Genomic DNA, 23756 nt, shown 5'->3' with positions numbered 1-23756 from the left:
ATCGGCTACATCTAAATGCTAACGCAGTGATGCTCTGGGGCTCTGCTTCCAACAACTTCCGAATAATGAAAAAAAAAAAAGTTTTGTTCTACACCTCCTGATGAAAACAGTAACAGGTAACCTTGAAAACATGACTGATTGCACATGATGAAATTGCGGCACTTTTTAAACTCGTGTCCCCTGCTGACAAAGTAAAAAAAGTGTTCATAAACAGAATGCTCTACATTTTCAAGAGTTGAATACTCCGGTGTTGAATGATGAAGTTGAGGTGCTGAAGGATATGATTCATTTGAATTCCTCACACTTATACTCAGGTACCTGTGTAGAAACTAATAAAAAAGGCACTCCAGCTGCTCCTGAACTATGTAATGACTTGAGAAAAAAAATTAAATTCTTCTTCTCTACTCTTCTCTTCTTCATCCAACATCAACTGTGTGTTGAAACAGAATTTAACATAGTTTTTTTTCTTTGTAAAAGATGCAAACGTATAACTGTTGGACTATGCTCCTGTTTTAAGGGTAAAATAAGAACATCATTTATATGGGAGCAGATATGCTAATGTGGAAAGTCAGTATGATAATGATATCTGGCCCTTTACGTTTCCATGTAAGTGTTGGGACTTCACCATATGGTTGAAACAAAGAAAGAGGCCGCAAGTCATTTTAAAAGCCTAGATTGTGAGATATGGTTCAAACCACAACACTGGCGTCTCATTGGACGAGAGCCACCGGAACCCCAGGGAGTCCCTGTGACACAGCCATGATGTCACCAAGGCGATATAGACCGGCTCATACCTTCACCCCGCACCGTCCACATGTGTCATGTCGCTAATAGGAGGTGAAACAAGGTCGGGGCCTTTAAAGAAAAAAGTAACAGTCCTAACTTCACTGACTGAACAACAGACTGCTTTGCATTCAACAAACACACTTGGATCCTGAATGAGAAACGAATAACTTCCCCCGTGCTCCGCCATTTTAACCTGAAGTTGTATAATAGATGTTTTGTTGATATATAATATTATAGATTTTTGATCAGTATTGTTAAAGATAAATAAACTCTGTTATATTTGTTTTCTGTGATTATTTTGTGCATACGTGTTGTGATGATGGCTGGTTGTCAGTTCTTGGATTCAACCCTTCACTGTTCCCTCTGAATGTGGAATAGTACTTTGACTTTTGGCATTTTGAGGGAACACCCATTTTGAGACTTAAATCCACAGTTTGGTTTTTGGTCCCTGATCCCTGGGCAGTGCCCTGTTATTAATATATGTTAATAATCATATTGATATTAATAAGTACATTGTGATACTTGCTAATAACCAAACACGCTCATGCCAGATCCCTGCATAAGATTTAATGACAAAAGACGAGGAAATAGGGATGATCTGACAGAGATGGAAATGGGGATGAGAAGAAGGGGTAGGGTGAGATTTTGGTAAATCGGGGAAGGTGATGGAGAGGGAAGTGTGTTTGTGTGTGTGTGTGTTTGTGTGTGTGTGTGAGCGTTGTGGGGTCTGACTGCTTTAAATTAGATGGCACATTGCTGCAACGGCTGAAGAATTTTATTAAGAGTCTTTATATCTACTGCCTTAAGCCGCCCCGATCAGCATAATCCCTGTCCAAACAAGAGATAATGAATCTTCTCTTTTAGTATTGGGTCGGATGGAGGAAAGCATGATGCCAGTGACGGGAGGGAGAAATGCACAAATTATTGGATTTAGATTAGGAGGGGCCTATTTTAATGGGTTTGAAGTAATACCACAACGTTAAATGAAAAGTCGCCCCAGGCCTACATGATTGGGTGGGGAAGTGTGTGTGCGTGTGTGTGTGTGTGTGTGTGTGTGTGCGTGTCTGTGTGTAGGTTGTGTGTGTGAGAGAGATAGAAAAAGCAGATTGGACGATAAGCTGTGCTTAACATAGCTCATTGAAAACTCTCAGCTATTGTGAGAGCGGATGCTTTTGTCTTCTTTTCAATGCAGTCATGTCCATATGTTGTGGTTTCTTTTCAGAATTTATTCATGATGATTACTTGTGTGTGGGTATGTGTGTTTGTGTTTTTATGGATTGCTCATACGTGTGCCGACTTGCGAGACGAACACAGATTGTTGTTAAAGGTTCTCCACACGGAATTCACAACATTTCTCTCTCAACGGCTCTTAACAACTGACGACGGCTTGCAGCTGACAATCCTAACAGCGTAAACAAAGGCAACAGTGCTGAAATAGCTCACACTGTTTACCTGAGGGGCAAACGGAGGGTGGGAAACACCCGTGTGAGCGTAGTGCAGAGCGGCGGCCGTGAGCGAGCCATTGGTGGCACGCTCACGTGCACTAAAAGGCACTGGCAGCCAGCACGGCTACGTAAACAAAGCGCAGAGAAGCTCGGAATACAACACACACACACCACTGCTGGATATATTTGCTTAGCAAATAGTTGCTGCTATATTAAAGCTCTGAGCATCGAATTTAGCCCCTTTAAAGTCTGCTTATTTATGTATATATTCGATCTTTAATTTACATTTTCTCCGCCAGTTTGTTCAAAGACACTTAAAGTAGGAGTATAGCATAACACAATTAATTAAACTCTTTTATGTTTGGTGGTTTATCTGCACTGGCAGGGCTGCGTCTCATATAGCTTCTTATGACCTTGGAATTACTTTTGATCTTGTTCAGCCCAGTGAATGCAAATATTTCCCAAGCTTTCCGTTCTAAAACTTGCATTGTTATGTTGTTTGTGCAGCAGCCCATATTCCACTTTATAAAACTCTCTTTTTCTTATCAACATGCAGCCTTAATGCAATGTCAGATAAAGCTACAGAGGGAATCCCTGCCGGGTACAGCTCATTTATGGGATGGAAGGGCCAACATTGTGCAGGAAAACAAAAACACACCTCAGTTGGGCTCTATTGTTCTTCTGTGTTTTTATGCCAAACCAAAGGGACGGTAAACAATATAGGCTTTATCCAGAGATGCCTGTATTGTCAGGGGATCAACTTATTGAGAACAATGCACTTGTTGAAAAGGATTACAAAAAAAGTCACAACAAGGTTGACTCATGCTTTCGATTCCTTCGTCTTCATACAAATAATAATAAAACCAGCCAACCGTGGTCTCTAAAGACCAGTTTACATGCAAATGCATCGTTGACACTTTTTTAAGTGGAGCAATGCCAGTTAATCGTCACAGAAATGCCTCAACCTTGCATTAGAATGAATAACCCAAAGACACATTTAAGGGTGTTCTTGTCTCTCTTCTTGCCCGTTAGACAAAGTGATGCGGTGAAGAAGTGGAAAACATGAAAGAAACAGCGGAGAGAGCTGCTGTACAGGCGGCACTGTAGCAGATACAAAGAGAGCTGTATGAGCAGATATTGGCAGACAGACAGAGAGAGAGGGAGAGGGAGATGCAGACTGTGATAAGAGCAGACATGTACAAGGTCCTCTGTGGCTTCAGTCTCCAACGAGCACATAACACAGACTTACCTTCAACAATAATGACATCGTAAGAGGAAACGTGTGAGTGTCCTGCCCTGGATATCAGTCGGGTGTGCTGGCTTAAAGAATAAAAAGCATGGATGTATTGATCAGATTCACACTATATCATGTTGACTTGCTGCCTCACGGTGACGCTTTCATCAGAGCATAAATGACAGCAGTGAGATCTTCTTTTTTTCTTTTTTGACACATCCTGCAACAAGAGCAACAGGACTTTTGACCTGTTATAGAAGGAAACGCACAGCTGACTCTGATTTAGCAAACAAAGGCAAGTGTGTCCCAGGCAGTAAACCATGCCAGTGAGCCAACACGCACAATACCAGCACACTGGAACTAGCTCTGCTAAATAAAGTGTTTTAAATGTTAGAATATATTTTTGCAATAAACCATTGCACTTGTAAAAACAAAAAAATTATGTAATAAATAGAAACAAGAATAAAAAAAATTCAAAAAAAGAATCAATGAAATTATTGAATGAATTAAGGGGAACTAAGACTTAATCCACAGTTTATTTTATTATTAGTTACAAAAAAAACTAAATCACTCAGTACCTTCTAATACTGAAACAGAGAGAGGTTAGAAGCTTCAAATTCCCTCATTTGTCTAATTACTGCACAATTATGTATCCCTCCTGTGCCAATTACAGCTGTATTGATGAAGACTCCAGATGTGCCATCCTAATAATTAACAGGGTGATATTACGGCTTTGCTTGTGCCTACTAGGGTTTCACCTGGGTAGAGCTGTGTGGAGCAGTGACAGCCTGGTGCTACGTTACGCACAGGCTGCGAAATTGATGTGGCTGTCAGCTTCAATTACAGATGTAATGTCTTGGATCAGAGGAGTAGGACTGGCCCAGGGAAGGGGTAAACGAAGAACGGGGCTCACAGGGAAGACATACTGTGACACGGGCTGAAGGGCAGCAGCTGAGGGGGGAAGGAAAGGCCAATGGGTGAGAGCTGGTGTGAGGACGTCAGGAGAGAGAAGCTGGGGATGAATGAGGAGCAAACGTTTTGGGAGAAGTGCTTACAGCAAAACTGAGGCTAATGATGACAGAAAGGGTTGAAGCTAGAGCCTGTTCCGAATATGAGAAGCCTGAGATCCTCCTAAAAAGTTCAGCTTCTTTTACATCTTTTGACAGATGCAACAGATCCGTGTGACTGCGCCATCCAACTTGTTTTGCACAAATATGCTTCATAATCTCTTGTGTGGGGAGGGAGAGCCAGAGGTCTTTCAAATGAAAATTGTGAAGTCATTAAGGTGCTCAAAAAACATGAACATTTTGACCTCCAAGACAAGACGAGGGACAGACTGCTGATGAAGATCATGTGATGTCATCAAACTGCTTCAGAGGAGCGCCGAAATGGACAATGAAGTGTTTTGTCAGTTGCGAAAAAAGAAAGCTCGGCTTTGGTGGAAAAGTTGACGTACTTGAAAAGAAAAAATGGAATCTGTAATCTTGGCCCATCTTCTTGAGTGTATTTGCATGAAGGTAGTTGATAGAAACACACACTGACTCACATTTTATTTGTTTTGCATTCTAATAGAATCATGACTACTGACAATTTGACATGAAACATGACAAATACAAACAAAAATATGCAACCAATCTTTTCTTTATTTTCTGTGTGTGTGTGTGTGTGTGTGTGTGTGTGTGTGTGTGTGTGTGTGTGTGTGTGTGTGTGTGTGAGCTGATGGTATCGCGTTCACAAGTCCCCTGCCAAGCCGGTGTGTTGAGATTTAGTGCAGATGCTGATCTCACAAGACAGATTAATCTGACACCAAAAAAAGAAGGGGACAAAAAAAACAGTTCTTCTTTATGTTTACAGCCGCCACATGCCCAGATTAATTACAGACACACACAGGAAGTACACATCCAGGGACAATGTAGTCATCTGTCTCCCTGAACACACACACACACACACACAGACATACCGACACACACACACAAGAAAAGATAGCACCGTGCTAATGTGACATCTCTCCGTGCCTTGCGGATGTGGATGAGATTATGTCTCTGTGTGTGTGTGTGTGTGTGTGTGTATGTCAGATGACAGGAAGTTCATTACCGCCTTACCGCTCAGTGCCTGGTCACCCGGGCCGGCACAGAGCTGCTCACCAGGACCTGAACGGCATGCTGGGAGCTCAGCCTGAGGGGAGAACCCACCCAGTATGCAGGCACATCCTTAACAGCAGACATATAACACCAAAATAAAAGCATAAATCTGAAAACAAGTAATACTAAATAATTTACATCTGTTGTTTCCACCGTATTTGAAAGCATTACAACAATAAATCTAGAAAAGTGAAACTAATAAAAAAACTAAAAAGAGTTATAAACATCTTAATGTTGGAGCGTTATTGCTGTGAACAATAATGAAAAAGTGGGGGGGGAAACAGCTCCTCTATTTGGCTGCTCTGGGATTATGTGGCGTTGGAGAGCTGTACTCCACACGAGTCGGGTTGAGGTGTGTGTTTATCTGTGTGTGTGTGAGATTGAGTGCTAGGCCAGAGTGCAGTGAGACACAGGTGTATTAAATTGGGTCAGCGTTTTCATTTCCCAGGGTGAACACACACACACACACACGCACACGCACACACACACACTTACAGAATTGTGCTATTCCATAGTGAGCCCTGATGCAATCACAGCGGCACATGCTATGCATAAGAACACACACACACACACAGTCATAAAGTGTGTGTGCATGCCTATGGTGCATGCACACACACTTTAATGCTTCCCAGGAGTTATTCTTGCATCCAGACAAAGATTCTCATCCCGTATCAGACACAATGAAACGGAGGGAAGTTGCTTTTATGGCTCCTTTTGTGACTGCGTTTTTGTTTATGTATGAGTGCGTGGAAATAATGTTTACATGACTGCCATGTTCAGGGTTCAAACCACGGGGGAGCCCGGTGAGAGGAAGGTCAACTCCCTTCAAAGAGCCCCGAGGTCCATGAGAAGAAGCAAAGTTTGAACTTTGAGTGCCATGTGTCCGCTTTGGGGTGTCCACCTTTCCTGATGTTCACCTTCACACCACGGAAGTCTACTTTCAACTCGTGAAAGCTGCTCTGTTACAGCAACAACAACAATAGCATGAAGCAGCAAGAGCCATTGTGAGGCTTAAGAAAAGGCACAGAAGTCGCACAGAAAAATACTTTGAAAGAGATTAAAAGCAGCACACAGGTAGCTTGTATGCTACAGGCAGGACTGCAACATGTGTGCTACAATTTCAATTTATAGCAAACTAGCAGTGCTACATTGGCCTAGAGTTTGATGTTGCACCACAAAAGAGATTTTAGAACATTTTGAATATGAGTACACAGACAGCTATATACACAGCTGGCGCCGCAGCTGCTAGGATTAAAAGAATACCAGCACCAATTAGGCAATAGCTCTTTAATAACAGTCCTGAAAAAAATCCTCATAATAAAAAGATGCTAATGCTACTTGTTTTCAGCAGTTGTTTAATTGTGTGATGTTGTTGAAGCTAATTGAATTCATGGATCATATGGTATTTAAAAGAAACTGAGTGTAATGAAGCTAGAAAAAATGTCTAGGTTTAATCTCAGCAAGCTGAACATTAGCCTGTGGATTGTTTGTGTCTATGACTCTTTTCCTCAGCCTCAGACTAAATGATGTTGCTAAGTGGCGTACATTTTATGAGAACATTAAAGTAAATAGTGGTTTGGGTTTAATACTCGCTGCCATGCTAATTTTTGAAGCTAGAAACAATAAAGTAAGACCAAGCAGACACTGTAATACGTCACAGTAGAAAAAGCACAGGTGTATGGCTACCTGACTACGTGATTAGTGTTATTAGCTACACCTGTGTTGTGTCAATCAGGACAGCTGTCGAAATGACTGCTGTGATTACTGGCTAAAGCCTGGGTGGGGTTAGGAGGAAAGATGTAATGGCTGAGTATTAAATGCTGGAAAACATCTCATTGAAGATTAAGATTCATTTGGGACATTTATAAAAGACAACATCGTAGATATTTTGTATACATTATTTTGGTCTACAGAACAGCATCTATACATTTGTATCTGTAAAAAAGCAAATACTTTTACAATGAACAATAAAGTGACAACGTACAAAAAAAGTGGATTTGTCTAACTCTTTATTGTCATGTTAAAGCCACGTCAAAGCAGCAACAATACAGCTGATGTCACTACTAAGTGACACAGAGGCTCGTTTTCTTGTAGCCACCAGGAACATGTAGGAAGCGCATCCTAAATCTCCACAGTCAGTCATGGTGGTTGCCACTTGTAAACAGCTCCAGATGGATCACAACCTTCTCATCTGCTGACACTTTAATTGACTCCAGTCTGTATGATCTCAGACCGATGTCAGATGATTCAGAAATGTTCCTGTCACCAAAAGTCCCTTTTACAGTCTGTATTTAGCACAGCGTAGCTGACGTGACCTGTTATTTCCTGGTCCACAACCAAAGCGACATTAAATTCCCATGTAGGCAGTGGCCACAGGAAGAAACCGACCTGACATCACACCGCATACACACACACACACACGCACACACATGCACACACACGCACACACAAACACCTGTTAGATTTTCTCTGTCAGCATGACACACCAGGCCTGCAGTATTCACACATGTCCGAATCACTCAACACAAAAAGCAGTTCAAAGCAGCTGGACGGCCCACTAGACTGGCAGGGAAGATTCATCTTTTTGTGCGAGCTGGAGTGACGGGGCCGACGGGTCGACGATTTAACTTCCTACAGTGACATTTATGTGTCAGTGGGGACGTGGCCGACCAGGGAAATGTCCACTGACCTGTCTGATCAGACATGGTTGTGGACGAATCAAAATACAAATGTCAAAGTAGGCGTTTTTTTCCTTTATATGAATATTTTTGAAAAAAAGTTTGTATTAATTATCCACCACCATATTATTTTCTGCTGCCAAAGACGAGCAGGAAAAGTCCTGAAGATCTTTTCTTGGAAAGATAGATTCTCTTCAGAGGACATAAACACCTATTCTTTACAATCCAGAGTGATTTATTTCAGAAAGACCCACAAAATGACTCTGTTACTGATTCCTGAAGGAGAAATACTCTCTCATAGCCACTAATAAATAAAACCACTGCTCTTCTTTCTACGGTCTGTCTTTCTGACTCCCTCTCCCATTCTTTCCAACACTAACACACACACACACACACACACACACACACAATCAGCTGCAAACACACAAAATCCAGCTGCTACTGTGTCACTCGGCACAGGTGCCCAAAGAACTATTGAGTTTCATTCATCAATCTTAAGCTTGAAACCTGCAACAACTGCACACTCTAAAACAAGTCTCTCTCTCTCTGTCACACACACACACACACACACACACACAGAGAAACAGCTGCACTCTGATGAATGCCCTATATTCATCTCACAGGAAGCTGGTTCATCTGTCACTACTGATGCAACCCTTCCACTATGCCCCTTCAAAACACACACATGCGCAAACACACACACACAAACTCCAGTTCTCTTTCCTTGATTAGACTCCCAGCTGGTCGCTGCGACAAATGCGCCTTTGATGCATCTTCCCGGGGGCCAAAAACCACCATCAGCACCCTCCTCCTTGCACTTCTCTTTCTCGCTCCCCGCTTCCTGCATGACATTAAAGTCACTTCCAGCAGCCCCCCCTCACGAACCGTTTACTCCCCACCGTCCTATTCAGCAGAAGCAGCTCTGTCCTCCAGCAAGAGGATGAGAGAAGCAGAGAGAGGAAGATGTGTCCCTGTCGTTTTGGATTCTTTCCTGCCGAGTTGCCAGCTTGAGCTGTAATGAGACGTCCACTTCAAAGTCTTTTGTTTTCATTACTGCATCAAATTAGGGAGCGGGGGAATCAGACCGAGAATAGCTGTAACTGGAACATTTGCACCGCTTTACTTCCACTGTGTGACGACAGCTGGCTCACCTCACCTCCACACAGGTCATAAGTCATCGGGAAGCCCAAAGGAGTTGCATACTGGTGTAAATGGGAATATACAGCAGCACTGACTCATCAATTTTGATGGGAGAAAGCGATAATGAACCACCGAAGGGGCAAGTTGCCATTACTTTCAATGCAGGTTTAATAATTCTGTTGCTTCTGCAGCTACATTTACGTGCGCCTGACTCCCCCAGTAACCCAGAGATGACATGTGTTTGATAATTAGGGTAAATGTCTCGGAGGATGTGCGGTAGCCTGCAGCAAACTTATTATACTGACACTGCAAAATAAGAAACATGGAGGGACTCCTGTGTTTGTTTCTGATGAATTATATTTACCACCTGTGCTTGCCATACGCTGATTAAGTAAAGAACACCAGTTTGCATCCCCATTTGACACATGTGCAGAGTCAAAATAGAAAAGAGAAACCAGCGTATGGTATAAATACATACCGTAGGTCCTTCTGCTAATGAGATCATGCTTCTGTTTCCAGCCTTAACGGAGCGAAGATGGAGTTCAGATGACAGCAAGAGTTAAGATTCTCAGGTACACGTTGGGTGTAGTGTTTTAATTGACAGGATGTTATTTTGGGTACTTATCTACTACTTTGACCGCAACTATTTCTTTCCCTCATGGTTTGGCATAAATAGGATAGTTGCAATCAGTTTTCACTTAAATACTTAAAAATAAATCGTTTGAAATTATAAAACATGTATAATAGGTCTGCAGTGGTAATCCTTTCCTTTGCCATAAATTAGGTTTATGATGAAGGTGGCAAAATGGGGAAATAAGGCAAATAAACCATAAAGCATTGTTTCAGGTTTTATATGTTAAATTGACCCACACAACTAATAAATATTTATTTTATTCCCCAAAAAGTCTGCTTTTTAAAACCGCTATTAAACCCCAATGACAGAAATCCATATAGATGTAATGGGGAGAAGTAATGCTGCAGTAACAGTAAACAATCTCAGATATAAAGCATGAAAATCCGTTTTACAGTCAGGGAATCTGAAACGGAACTAATGTTTCATCGTTATGTTCAAAATAAATTTCATCTTAAGCGATTTTCTTTAAAATCAGGAAATAGTTGGGAAGTGTCACATTGAGAAGTGTATTTTGTGAGCTGTGGTTAAATGAATCAGTTCATTGTATGGTGGATGCATTAAAACATTGCATTTTAAATACCTTTTATGAGAATCTCAGAGCTGGAAGTATTTCTATTAGAACGTTTTGTCTGATGTGTGACATTGAATGCATGTAATACAACCACAGCTCCTTCAGTGTGACGTGCAGCGCTTAGTGAGCGGTTGACCTCTGTGGCGAGTGCAGCAGTGACACGTTCCAACATAGCCGTGGATCGTCAGCCTGTATAGAAATAGATCCATGTCTCAATTGCGTCAGTGCTCAAGTTTGCAGGAGAGGAACTTTTAACCGGGTGCCACACCACTTCACGTCATCTGTCGTGCATGATCGCTGGAGGTGCACAAAGATGGAACGGACTAGACCCGAGTGAAACACCAGTTGTGCTCAGCGCAGACGTGAAAGGTCCGTTTAGATAACAGAAATGGATTGGACCGTTATCATCCCCAGACACAAAGCGTTTGCCGTGACCCTCGCAGAAGGTCAACATTTTACCACAACCACACTGGAATCCCAGAGAGCTCTTGATCTCACTTTGGAGTGTTGAACTTTTCACATTCCATTTCCTGCAGATGCGGCCCACCTACCTTTTAAAAACGTCCCGAATCACAGCGAATCCAAAGAAATGATGACAAAGTAGTACGAGCGCAGAAGTAAAAAAGGACCAGTCAAGGTAAAGCAGTCAGAGGGAAGCTTGTAAATATGGTTCTTTATTGCACACATGACATTTGTTTTCCTTTTTCCTTTTTTTTTGGTGTGAGCAACAACAACTGGCATTACATGTTTTACACCCTGTTCAAAAGTTCTGAGTCGAACCCTCTATAAAAACACGGTAACACAAAACAAAATAAAAGCTACTTCACAGAAAAAAACTTACGCCACAAAAAAGAAGAAGAAGAAATCTCACAGATTTTAGTGCACCACGCTATGGATGAGGAACTTTCAGTATATACCATACTAGTATAATTTTAGGAAAAAATTATGACTTTTTATGCATACTTATCACAGTCAAAAAGAAAAACACCAAAATCCAGTGGGGCTAAAAAAAAGAATTCTCATTTTGTATTTTGGTAGCAATTGCCCTTTAACCACCTGAGGGCTACTGATTGGTTAACCTGCCGTTTAACTCATTGGAGGAATGTTTGTTAAACAGAACAGAAGAAAAATAAAAAGGTCGACGGGTGAGAGGGTAGTTAGTAGATAAATGCCCTGCGACGCATTTTGGAAAGGCGCGGAGAACTCAGCCAGAGGCGGCAGCAGTATGCAAACAGCCGTCCACTGCATACTGCAGGTCCAACCAAGAAAAAGGTTCTCAGTCGATCAAATTCAAATCATGATCCATTAAGCCAAAGTTTAATGGTGAGGGAAGCATCGGAGACCAAATTCCAGATGATTGGTCAAACTTTCCCCAGTGTATATTTTAAAGAGTGTGTTCATTGTGCTAAAATTGTGTTTTGGCGAGATAAAGGAAGACAGAAGAGTGGCACTTGAATGATAAAAGTACAAAAATAAATTATTTCCCAAATCGCAGGAAAAAAGGCACTTTTAACTCACAGATGCAATATTTCAGGCAGTGTTTGCAATACATTGTGCTCTGGAAACGTGCCACTCAACACATTGTTCACCAGCTTGGTGGTTTAAAACCTCTCTGACACGTATAAGGCTGGTGACAGCATGAATACATCTACTGCTCGTGGACGGACTTTAGCTCTAGCTGCATATGAGCCAAACAAAAAGCATTAACGGCCAATCCTACAGTAATAAATTGAAAATGGCTGACAAGACAAAAAGTAAAAAAAGGAGAAAAAACTATTAAGGCTGTCTGCCATTAATCCAATATTTGTCTCTACTTGCTGGTGTTTAATTAAGCAGGTGTTATTGGCGGAAAAACCCCGTTTTCAGATGAAATACACAAAAATGTTAATTTCAGAGCGGAAAGAAGTGTTAAGTTTGATGTTAGACACCTTTAATCCTTCCTTGTTCTTTGCTTGCTGAGACATGAAGAGGATTGCAACAGTTAAGGCCAAGTTGTGTTGTTGTGCAGGTTTGAAAAGGAGAAAAAAAAGAGAACAATCTTGAGGCATCACTCAGTGGGTTAAAGTAATAATCGGGATTAATGAATTAATCTTTTGCTTGTGTGTCAGTGTCAATACCTAGAATTAGTGGAGGAAGGAAAAAAAAAAAGCTGAATAGAGAGAAGAGAGCCGCCTGAACCCAGGGACGAGTGCAGTGTAGTAGAGTGAACAACACACACTGGCAGTGTTTCAGACAGGAAACAACAAATACTAGCTCGCTGAAAGCCATACCAGCATTTCACACTGGAAGGAATAGTGAGGTCGTTTTGATCCCAAAGTACTTCATATTGGCACGGAGTACTGGTGTGTGTCTAAGCATTATGGATGCTCCCAAACGGCCCAGTATTAGCCATTATATCAATAAGCTGAAATGGGAGAAGTGTTCACCAAACAGACAACAGCTGGCGATAACTAGAATGCTGCTATCCAGGCATAACAAGCCTTGGAGGCGATGGAGACAGAAAACAGACTGGGGACAGCTTTAGACCATCACAACCGCTGTAAATAAATAGTACATTTATAACATGTAATTCACAGTAAAATAAATCATTTTGAGATGACTAATGTGCAGTATTTCTTGCACAGATTATGACTAGCCCTGCACTAACCGCTACTTAAAGAGGACACTGGTGGACATTTGAGTTTTTGGACTTTTGTGCACACACACTTAGTTACGAGTGAGCTTTTGTTCAGCTGACCCAGAAGTTAACCAGTGACCTCAAATAACGTGGAACTTACGAACCCCCCACACACACACTGAGACACTTCCTGCCGCCTCACGGGGTCAGTGACACAGAAAGGACGGGACAACTAACACGAGAGTTGTCTCTGACAGAGACGACGACGACACACAGCAGCAGTGTTGGAGGGCAAGGATGAAGAGTGTCAGCAGGTTTCTCCAGCGCAGAGGTGAGAGTGCGTGAGCGGGAGTGAGGGACGTTTATCAACTCGTGCAGTTTCCAGTTAGGCTGTGTGTGCGCATGTGTTTAGTAATGGTATGTGGAGCATATGTGCACAGTTGACTAGTGTGTGTGTAGTTTGTGTGTGTGGTGTGTAAGTGGTGGCCAGACACCAGTTTTAATCGTGTTAGTCCGTGAACCAGACCAAGGTAACACATTCATGAAACTGGTTAAAAACACAAGACAAAATATCAGCAAGTTAGTAAAATTCTTACTAAGAATGTTTTATTAAAATAAATGCCAAGAGGTTAATAAGAAAAATAACAGCATACACCATGAAAACTAAATGCAAGCATGTAAAAATACTTATGACAAGAAAACTAATAAAGTAGCTAATGAGTTAAACAAGCTGGGAATTGGCAAGAAAACAAAAACCAAACATAACGGGGAAAAGGCAACACTCCCCACAAGAGACAGTTTCCAAGATGTAAAAGAGAATGGGGGGGGCGGGGGAGGGGGAGGAAGAGAGGGGACGTTTGGGGGGAGGGGGAGGGGAGAGAGTTGCATGTGGATTTCATAAAAAAAGAAAAAAAAATGCACTCAGAAACATGATTAATATACATATAAAATGAGATTAGAAAAATACATTATAAACCTGTAACAATGGCTGTTAATTACATTATCATACATGTAGTAGGCAGGCCAGAGAGAATACGGTCGGTATATAGTTCACCTTTCACCTGATGGACTTATCCAGTCTTTCACAATGACACAGCAAGTTGTAACATTGCAGAAGGAATTTTCTTAATACTGTCAAATGCTGAATCGCCATCACTTGCTCCACTTTAATATTGCATTTCAATTTCAAATAATAACACTGAGAAAGAAAAATTAATTGACCTTTCGGTGTAACAGCATGATGAAAGAGCTATGAATAGAGAAACAAACTGCCGAGGGTAATATTGGGATCGAGGAATTCCTCTATTTGATATCACGAGAACACTTTCACCTTCCAGCTAAAAAGCTGTCGGTTGTTTCAATAAGTGAAAACCATTTGGCAGTGAAACAAGAGTCGCTCGTTTCACTATCCAGCATTTCATTCGTCCATTAGACGTCTCGTGACTGTTGATGGTTCGTTGTCACAACGAGAGACGTTGGACGGGATGCTTTCAGTTTACAACTATTGGAACAAATGGGCTTAATGCCCCCCCCCCCCCCCCTTTCCCTATCCATTACCTTGAACGTTATGCATTTTTCTCAGCTCACGATCAGAACATGTTCAGGCAGACTACTGCGCTGCTATTGGCAGTTTCAATTTGTTCTAGGAAGTTAGTCACAGTCACCAAAAATCAAGACAATAGTTCATATGATCATTCAAATCTAAATAAAAAGAGGACAAACCCTGCACGTACAGCAGAGTAAAGGGCCATCAAGTAAAGGAAAAGAAAAACAAAAAATTATTTCAGGAAGACAAAACCATGGCACATATTTTAGCTGGTCAAAACGACTGCTATTCTTTTTGCATAGAATAACTTCGGTAACGCCACGATATGGTGGGAGCTACCCTGCTCGACTATTCAGAGCGTGTAACACGAGCCGTTCCTCTCTGCGCCATCTTGGTGGGTGCTGGATATTATTGAACACAACTGGAATACTCAGGAAACAGAAACCACTGTTGATAAGGCACTTTGATTTGATCTTTTTTAAAACTCTCTGGAGGCGTCTCGCTCGGATCCTCGCTAACTTTTTAAGGGTTACGACTGTTTTGGTCTTCGTCTTCCTTTCCAATCATATCCACGTAACAGCACTTGTTCTGTTTTACCCCTATAACGCTTTTAAACTTCTTCTTTTTTTTATTTTTCTTTTTTTTCAGATTTTGTAACTGCAAGTAAAGTATCAAAAGCTAAAATTGCCAAAAATAGATTTTTCAATTTTTTTATCTTCTCCAGCACCCTGTAAAATTATCTATTTTTTGTTCACTTATGTATTTGTATATGCAATGACAGATATCTACATTTCTATATATTTCTATATATGTATATATACATATATTTATATATGTATATATATATATATATAAGACGTATGTATAAAGCAATTTGAACAGGCAGGCATGGCTTTCACATCCTATTTTCTTCTTGAGGGAGTTGAACAAAAGGTTGTGGGCTGAGGAGGTGTGACACATTGTGGATGCGCTTTAGAGGGTTCGTCATGTGTTGAAAATAAACGTTTCATCCCAAAAATAATCAAAGACTAAAACATGTCTAATTTGCAGGAAGGCTCAGATTATGCCCACCTGATGACTTGGGCTAAAAAACTAAATTGGCCAAATGTTGAGATGAAAAAAATAAAAGACATAAAAACTCTTTTGGCAACGTGGCTGATGAAACAACTCACGATAGAAACCTCATGACAAAAGCATCTATGTACAGAACTTCAAAGTGCCCTCCCCCTAGCTATGTCCTGTCATTGAGTAGCGTGTTGATTTAGTGTTAATCGCCTGCTTTCACCTCCTCAGAAAAAAGAAAGCGAGCAGTAATGGGTCAAAAGTAATCTAACGGACTTGGCTGTCTGTTCCAGTTGAAGGCAGGCACCACAAATTCACACCCTTCCAAACTCTACAGTCACAAAGAGAGCCCTCTGTGAGACGGATGCATAATTGCAGATATATAATTCATTGGAAAACCCTTTGGCTAAATATGCACACATAATACTTTCTTTTTTTTTTTTGTCTTTTCAATCACAGCTCAGCTAACTCATTGAGATCATTTTCTAAATACATCAGGCACTGTATAATGGATGTAGTGTGGATGGGGACGTAGCGATGGTCAGTAGCTAATAAGCACTGCCCCAATGTCCCCGAAGCCTCAGCACACCCTACTTTCATTGTAGTATTAATTAAAACACACACACACACACGCACGCACACACACACACGCACACACACACACACACCAGCCCAAACGGTGACCTTCCCATCTTGCCCCTCATTATTCCTTAGTTTCTGCCGCCTGCTTCAAATATCAGATTGCTTTTGTTTTCCAGAGGTAACCACCTGCCTAATGTTGGCTAGTCAATGTAAGCAAAGCTAATTAGTCAAATATGAACAGAGAAACCAAAATCAAGTGGAGAAAATGAGTCAAAAGTAAAGGGAAGAAAAAAAAAAACACATAAATCATAAAAAGCTCTTTTTTGCAATCATTTCAGCCATGCTTTTTTAAAAACAGACAGGAAGCTGTTTGGAGGGGCACACCCAGAATGTGTCAGCTCATAATTACATTTTTAGAGCTCAACAAATGCACTACACGTGAAAAATGACAAATTAAACAAGTTAATGCGAGTGTACGTTCTCTTTCCTTCCATTTCTTTTTCTCTCCCAACAGGGTGGGGCAGGTAGAGGGGGGGAGTGGGAGGGGGGGGTGTCATGATGTGATTACTCTGAAACCAAATGGTCTGCGTCAAATAGACATTGAACTTTGAATTCATACAAGTGAGGTCCCCAATTTAGAGTGATTAAAAGGAGGGTGGGTGGGCAGGTTGGGGGGGGGGGGGGGTCTTTATTGCTATATATAATTCAGTGCAGATTTATGAGTAATACCACAAACGCATCCACCCGGTATGTGTTTCATGAAGAAAAAGAAAGAGAAAGAATGGGAACTGAACTCAATGAACAGAGGGAAAAATATGGATCTTACACAACGCCGTTGGGTTTTGTTGTGTTTCTGTGAAGAGTCTCCATTGGTTTCTACTTTGCTTTTTTTCAGAGCGTGTTAGGGTAACTGTACGGGCAGGCGCCTCCCTCCCTCTCTCCCTCTCTCTTTCTCTCTCTCTCTCTCTCACTTGCGTCCGAGAGGCTAGCAAAAGGCAATTACCAGTTAACTGATCAGCAGGCAGGCTTGGGGCGGCTCGTCATTGGGTGAAGAGTTCAGAGGTCAGAAGGTCATGTGTTAGTTGCCGGTGGCGGCTAGGTGGTTAGAAACAAAAAACAAAACAAACAGAAAAAAAAAGATAGAAAGGATATTAGTGTCAGCAAGAAGAGACTGGAATGACATCATTTTAACAATAAAATGAATGCAATCTCTTATGTCCCCCCCCCCCTCCTGCTCCTAATCCCCCCGTGCCAATGCGAGATGAACCCAGCTAATCAACATAATCATGACGTCGTCACGCCATGATCCCAAACTACTAAGCCCCCACCCTGAATCAGCTAGCATGGCGGTGGAATTTAGCGCACATTGCCCCGCCCCCAAAAATCAAAACAGAAGCAAAGAGGTCGAACAGACAAACAGAATAAGAACAACAGAAATCTAGTGTTTTAGTGTCTGTCAAGTTGGAGTGCACGTTACAGACAGTGTGATTAGTGGTGAGGAGTCTCACTAGTGTTATGTGAGGAGTAACTGTGACTAGTGTTACATGTGCAATGAATAGATGAATCGATGTTTTCCCGATTCTTTCTCTTTATTTAGCAGTATATTGTTATATAATATAAATATACACCAGAACCATAAATACATTTGATATAAAATGCTCAAATATAAAATGACAGTACCTCATGTACAACTGAAATATGTTTTTAATCTATATGCAATATACTGGAGAGAATGCAAGCTACCTCAGCTTATGTCTGTGCGTGTCTTTCTTCAGTAGAAAAATAAAAAGGCAAAATAAATTTGAATTTTCAAGGTGAAATGGTGAGTTGGTAGCAGCATGACAACTCGTCTTCTGCCCACCAGGTCTCTCAGATGCAGTATAGAAATGTTTTCTTTGCTCCTTATGAGCCGAGGAGATAAATCATGTATGGGAACAAGCCTGCCCCGTTTTAGGCTCTAATCTCACATCAGAGGAATGTCATTCTACACCTTTAACACTGCCTGCAAAGTACTACCTGTCAACAGCTGCATAAACCCAAAAAAAGCTGTTCGGATCACTTTTGCCTGAGCTTTGACACATAACATCATCTACAGAATACTGTTTATGTTAAGTACTAAATGTAAACAAAATGTGCATACCACAGTCGACCATTTAGCTGGCGCGTGGATGTGTGGGATAGGAAAGGTAGTGGGGAGAGGAAAACAAAATGCAATACAGATGATGTACAAATTCCTAACTAAGGCATCGAGGCATAATAGGCATAATAATCATTGAAAGTCATCAATCAATAGAGTGTAGCTAAGAGACTAAACTGACCTCTGTCAGCGGTCACAATCCTTTGGTAAGGATGGACCCGCGTGTCATGCCGTCTCACTTTAGAAGCCATTGCACCTAGATCGTAACAGGTCCACAAGGTTAGAAACCATTCACGTTGAGCAGGGGAAAAACAGTCATCGTTTACAGTAATAACATTCACATTTTTAACCATTATCATTAGAATGCTTCGATAATACAACAATACACAGAAAAGGCAACATAATACAGATTATAGTACATTTACACACACACACACACACACACACACACACACACACTCACGCACACATCACACAGCTTCTTCTTTTACGTGTAGAAAATGCAGTAGAATAAAAAAGACGCCTTTTTTTTGGAGTTTTACTTGGTATTTAAAAATGCATAACTTAAGTAATAAAATTCCACAGTGCTCAGAGTTATAGGGGGCAGGCAAAGGGTAAAGGCTTCTGGGCTGTCGCAAAAAAAAAATAATGTGATTCTTCCTCTGGGATCCAGAGGCGGATTGAGAGAAATTTGTCTCTTTATTTTTGAAAGGTGGGGAAATCCAATATAGCTCTGATGGTAATTGAATAGTGCCAGACACCACCTGCCTCTCCCCCTCTTTCACCATTCCTCTCCAGGTCAATCTGTTCACTGGCGGCAGAGGGCTGTCATCTTCCTCTTATGCTGCAGCGCTCGACACCGTCTTGTGGACATAACACAAACAGGCTGGTTTGCGTGTCACTGTATGCTCAAGTACGACAAAAATGAGATGCGCAGGAATTAAGAAGAACTTAAGTTCTCTTAAGAGGAAGGGAGGGGACACGGGGAAATAAGTTCTCAAATTTAACAAGGATTTGGTTCTGGCATTGTCAAGTTAAGAGCGAGCTTTGGCTGACGACTATGCAACCACCTACACTACTCTGGAGAAGCAGATGGCCGGACATTCCTTTATGCTCAGAGAAGCCAATAGTGGCTGGATACAGTAGCGCAGGCAGCCGAACCAAGTGCACGAGTGTGTGTGTGTGAGTGGGAGTGAGTGTTTCCACACAGGGCCCTGTGTTGCTGAAGGCACCAATCGATAATGTGAGTAAATAAAATGCACTAAGCTGGTGTAACCCTGCAAGTTAAAGAGAGAGAAGCCAGCCAGCTGCCCCTGTCTGTTCTACACATGACTCCCAGAGGCACGTCAGATACACAGGTTAGCTACAATCAGGGTAGTGTCTGCTGCTGGGAACAGCATTAGAGGAGGGCTGTGTCACATTAAGGCAACAGACTCTTCCGTTTTAACGTGGGAAACTGCCTCAATAAAACATACGGTGTTCATACACGACTCTTTCATCAGTAGATGTTCGGTTATCTCTTTGGCAGCGGATGTGTTGAGCTTAAAGCACCGTCGAGAATGAACAGAATATATAGACCCTCACATTGAACTGTACTCCTGACACAGAAACTAAGGGGAGCGTCAGGTATTAGCACATAGCTGGAGTTCAAGAGGGGTGAGGCTAAGACAGTGGAGAGAGGGGAGGGAGGAATAAAAAGGGAAGAATTGAGGAATTTAATGAACATCCCCAGTGGGAGTGAGAGAGGGACTATCTACAGGCATCAAGGCCTGCCTGCAGAGAACCGCACAGAGAAATGATTTCAAAAGCTGCAGAAATCCGAGGGGATCTGCCGCCAGACTGAATCTGCCTCCAGGCCGGTGCATGAAAGGGTTAGAGAGCAGGCTGCGTGTATGCGAGTGTGTGTCTGTCGGCACGCCTCAATTCACACCGAGGCAAGCGCTCCTATACGAACCTCGCAGAAAAGAGAATATCTAAACCTGAGAGCGGAATTGTTTGGCGAGAACGCAACTAAAACAGTGATGTAACTTTAGTCTAAATGATAAACTTTCCAGGAGACTAGCCCTCACAAGGTTGTTTTTTTTTTTTTGTCCCCCTTTGCCTTTTTTAATACAGTGTCCATATGAGCCACATAGCTGGTCATCCCATTACCAAGAGCTTCACCAGCACATCCACTCTGTGAGTTTGTCTGTTTTTGATCCTCAGGTAGACACGACATATTTACCTTTCAACAAGTCCTGACTGTGGCTCATGGCAGCCGCGTCCAGCACCCCAGCTCCGGGGTAAAACAAGCTGCCCTCCTGTCCAAACTGGCTAAAGTTGGCCATTGTACCTGGACCCATGCTCCCCCAGGCTCTCTTACCTAGAACCCCACTGTGCTCGATGGGATACTCCAGCAGGGAGCTGGGTGCCAGGGCGTAAGGGTAGTCGTATGGGGTGGTGTAGATAAGACCGCCCTCCGCTGAGGGAGGCACCAGGGTGGGGGTGCCATTGGGCATCATGGCAGCCATCTGAGGGGATCGGATGAGGTTCATGATGGTGCCCCCGCCTGGTGTTTGGGGCCGGAGAGCCTGGGGAGGCATCACCTGACCATTGGGGGCCGCTATGAGACGTTGGCCCTGAGCGGCCGCTGCCGCCGCTGCAAGAGAGAATGCAAGGGTGGCTGCCATAAGCAAGAGAGCAAAGGACAGGAGTAGAAAGAAAGAAAGAAGGACAAGAGATAAAAGTGGAGTGTGGTTGATCATAATCACAGATGAACAGTGAAAGGTGAAAATACAAAAGGAGGAAAAAGAAGAGGTAACGGGAAGTGGCAGGTAGAGAGGGGAAGAGGAAGGGGGGCAAAAGGGAAAATTAGTCCATGCAATGATCATGGTGGTGAACCACTGAAGCCACAATCTGTTGCAAAGGAAAAAAAGTCAACATAGCCAAACAAAATAAAAACAACGCCCCTCACACCAAAACACAGGAAGCACAAAATGCTGCGGTCATCCCAATGCATTCAAAAGCATACAAATCACCACGGCAGCAGTACATTCATCTACTGGAAATGGCACAGGTGAGGTAAACGACACGCATGCCAACAGAAACAGAGCTGTTGACTGTATGCAGAGGAGAAACACTCAATGAAGAGACGACTGATCAGGAGTTTAGGCCTGAAGATGATCATCGAAGACGATGGGAACGTACTTCTATATTTAAGTTGTTAGTAACTTTTGATCCCCCACATAGTCAGCAGTCCGTTTAAGATGGATAACAAGTGAACACACAGAGATGTAGATGTGTGGAGTGGTGACACAAGCTTCCCGAAAGGCAGGTGAATTAAATCAAGCGCTTTGTGGACTAGAGTCAGATGGTGGACCAGAACATTTGAGCAGATACATGTTAAATAGGGAAAATGAAACAGTGAAATTAAGCACCTATAGTTTCATTTAATAGAGTCCAAGTATATCGAAGAACCCAGCTTCTGATGTTGTGATAATAAATTACATTTTGAATGATAATTAAGAACATAATCCACGGTCCAGAGAGTAAATGCACAAGTTCTGGCTTTATATAATTCATTATATCCAAATCATAGATGTGATTATGCATTTTAGAAATGGCATTTGGTGATTAAAGTCGGTGTAGAATTTGTTCTTTTCATATTTAATTGGGAATCCAAAATTGGAAAAAGACAAAATGATGCGCTGTCGTCAGTTATGAATCAAACACAAAAAAACTAAAAACAAGCTTTTCGTTTTTCGATTTGATGCTCAAGTCAAAATTGGAAAATTTAAAAACGGGCAACAGGCTGAATCTTATTTTGATATTAAATGTGTCCGACTTGTGTGACCAGGAAGTTACGGACTTCTTAGTGCAAGACACAAGTTGGTCATCCTGGTCACACAAATCTGACTCATTCAAAATCTAAATAAGAATTTTCTTGAGGCATTAAATCAAAAGTAAGAAAAACACGCTTTTTTTTGTGTTGGATTTATAAATGAACAACAAAATAACTGTTTTCATTATTACAATTTTGGATCACTACTGAATATGAAAAGAGCGAAGGACTCACGGATCGATAACAAAGCAAACACTGTAGACATGTGAGCTAGTGACCAACATGCATTGGTGAGCAGCTGGAATACAGCAATGTGCTGAAAGAGTTCGCCAAGAGCAAGTGATACAGAGTGATGGCATCTGGATTGCAGGATGGGGGATGGGGGGGGGGGGAGGAGTAGAACAGAATGGAAGATCTCCTACTCATGGCTGGGTAGGTAGGAGGTAAACATGGATTGTTTGGAGAGCTTGAGAGAAAGAGGTCTGCTAGTGGTCACAGATATTATGATATAGTTAATGAGAAATACAGAAAGTATAATATAGAGTTAAGTATGGTCAATGACGGTCACAAATCAGCTGTTTATGGTGCAAAAACGGATGGATTGTGTTAATTATGTGCTTCTATGGAAGCTCACTTACGTGTTTTGATGTTGTTGTCTCTGTATGTCCCGTTGAGAATCGCCAGCTCCATCAGCTGCATCTTCTTCAAATTGTCTTCTCCCTCGGCCTGTTAAAAAAAAAAAAAGAAATCAGGAACTTTAATGTTCATTCACAATAACCCACCACACATTAATCCCAATTAATTCCACAAGCTGAGGCCCCTTTATGGGCCCGTTGAAACAAGCCACATGGCGACCGTTTCTCCCTATCACATGCGCGGGCATTGTTAAAAAGCTACAGTGGGGAAGCTAAATCATTCAGACAATACATGGCGTCTGTTCTCTACCCGCACCGGGTTGGATTGGGTTTAGGGAAACAGAGATGGAGATAAGCTAAAATGCTGTTGTCGTGGCAGAGTGCCTTGTTACGAAAATGCTGACAGACACATTAAGTGTGGGAATGCATATTCATAATCCATATCAGAATGATAATTACTGTAATTTTCTTTGCTCCCTTGTGCGCAATCAAATGCGCCATAACCGCCCTGGCTAATGTCAGTACTGTCAATTAATGTTTGGATAAATAAATACAAAAGCCGCAGCCGCTGTCATTATTGCCAAATTAGGGGACTGAAATTATTCACGGAAAGCAATTAAGATAGCACCCCCCTCCTCCCGCTCACACCCATTCCATTCCTCCCCTGTGCTTTCTGCAACCCCCCCCCCCCCCCACCACCAAAAATCCATTTCCCCTGAAGCTACCGA

At 42.0% G+C, this 23756-nt stretch overlaps 1 protein-coding gene across 5 annotated transcripts in view; it reads right to left on the bottom strand.

Moving 5' to 3' along the window:
• Window positions 1-11282: 11282 nt before the first annotated feature.
• Window positions 11283-23756, bottom strand: part of LOC306707379 (protein quaking-A-like) — a 28872-nt gene continuing 16398 nt past the window's right edge. The window contains exons 2-4 of one of the 5 annotated variants that reach the window (XM_079174809.1): window positions 20798-23119; window positions 18755-18829; window positions 11283-17531 (exon numbers count right to left, since the gene is read on the bottom strand). In XM_079174809.1, coding sequence (XP_079030935.1) covers window positions 17515-17531; window positions 18755-18829; window positions 20798-21443 — 738 coding nt within the window. In that variant the 5' untranslated portion in view covers window positions 21444-23119 and the 3' untranslated portion in view covers window positions 11283-17514. Of the gene's footprint in view, window positions 17532-17770; window positions 18830-20797; window positions 23120-23756 lie in introns of those variants that run through there. The other 4 variants (XM_079174812.1, XM_079174810.1, XM_079174811.1 and 1 more) reach the window with 4 other exon arrangements.

The sequence above is a fragment of the Pholis gunnellus genome (assembly GCF_910591455.1).
Source record: "Pholis gunnellus genome assembly, chromosome: 15".
Lineage (NCBI taxonomy): Eukaryota > Metazoa > Chordata > Actinopteri > Perciformes > Pholidae > Pholis > Pholis gunnellus.
Note: the sequence above shows the minus strand (reverse complement) of the source record. Positions and strands in the feature narration are given on the sequence as shown.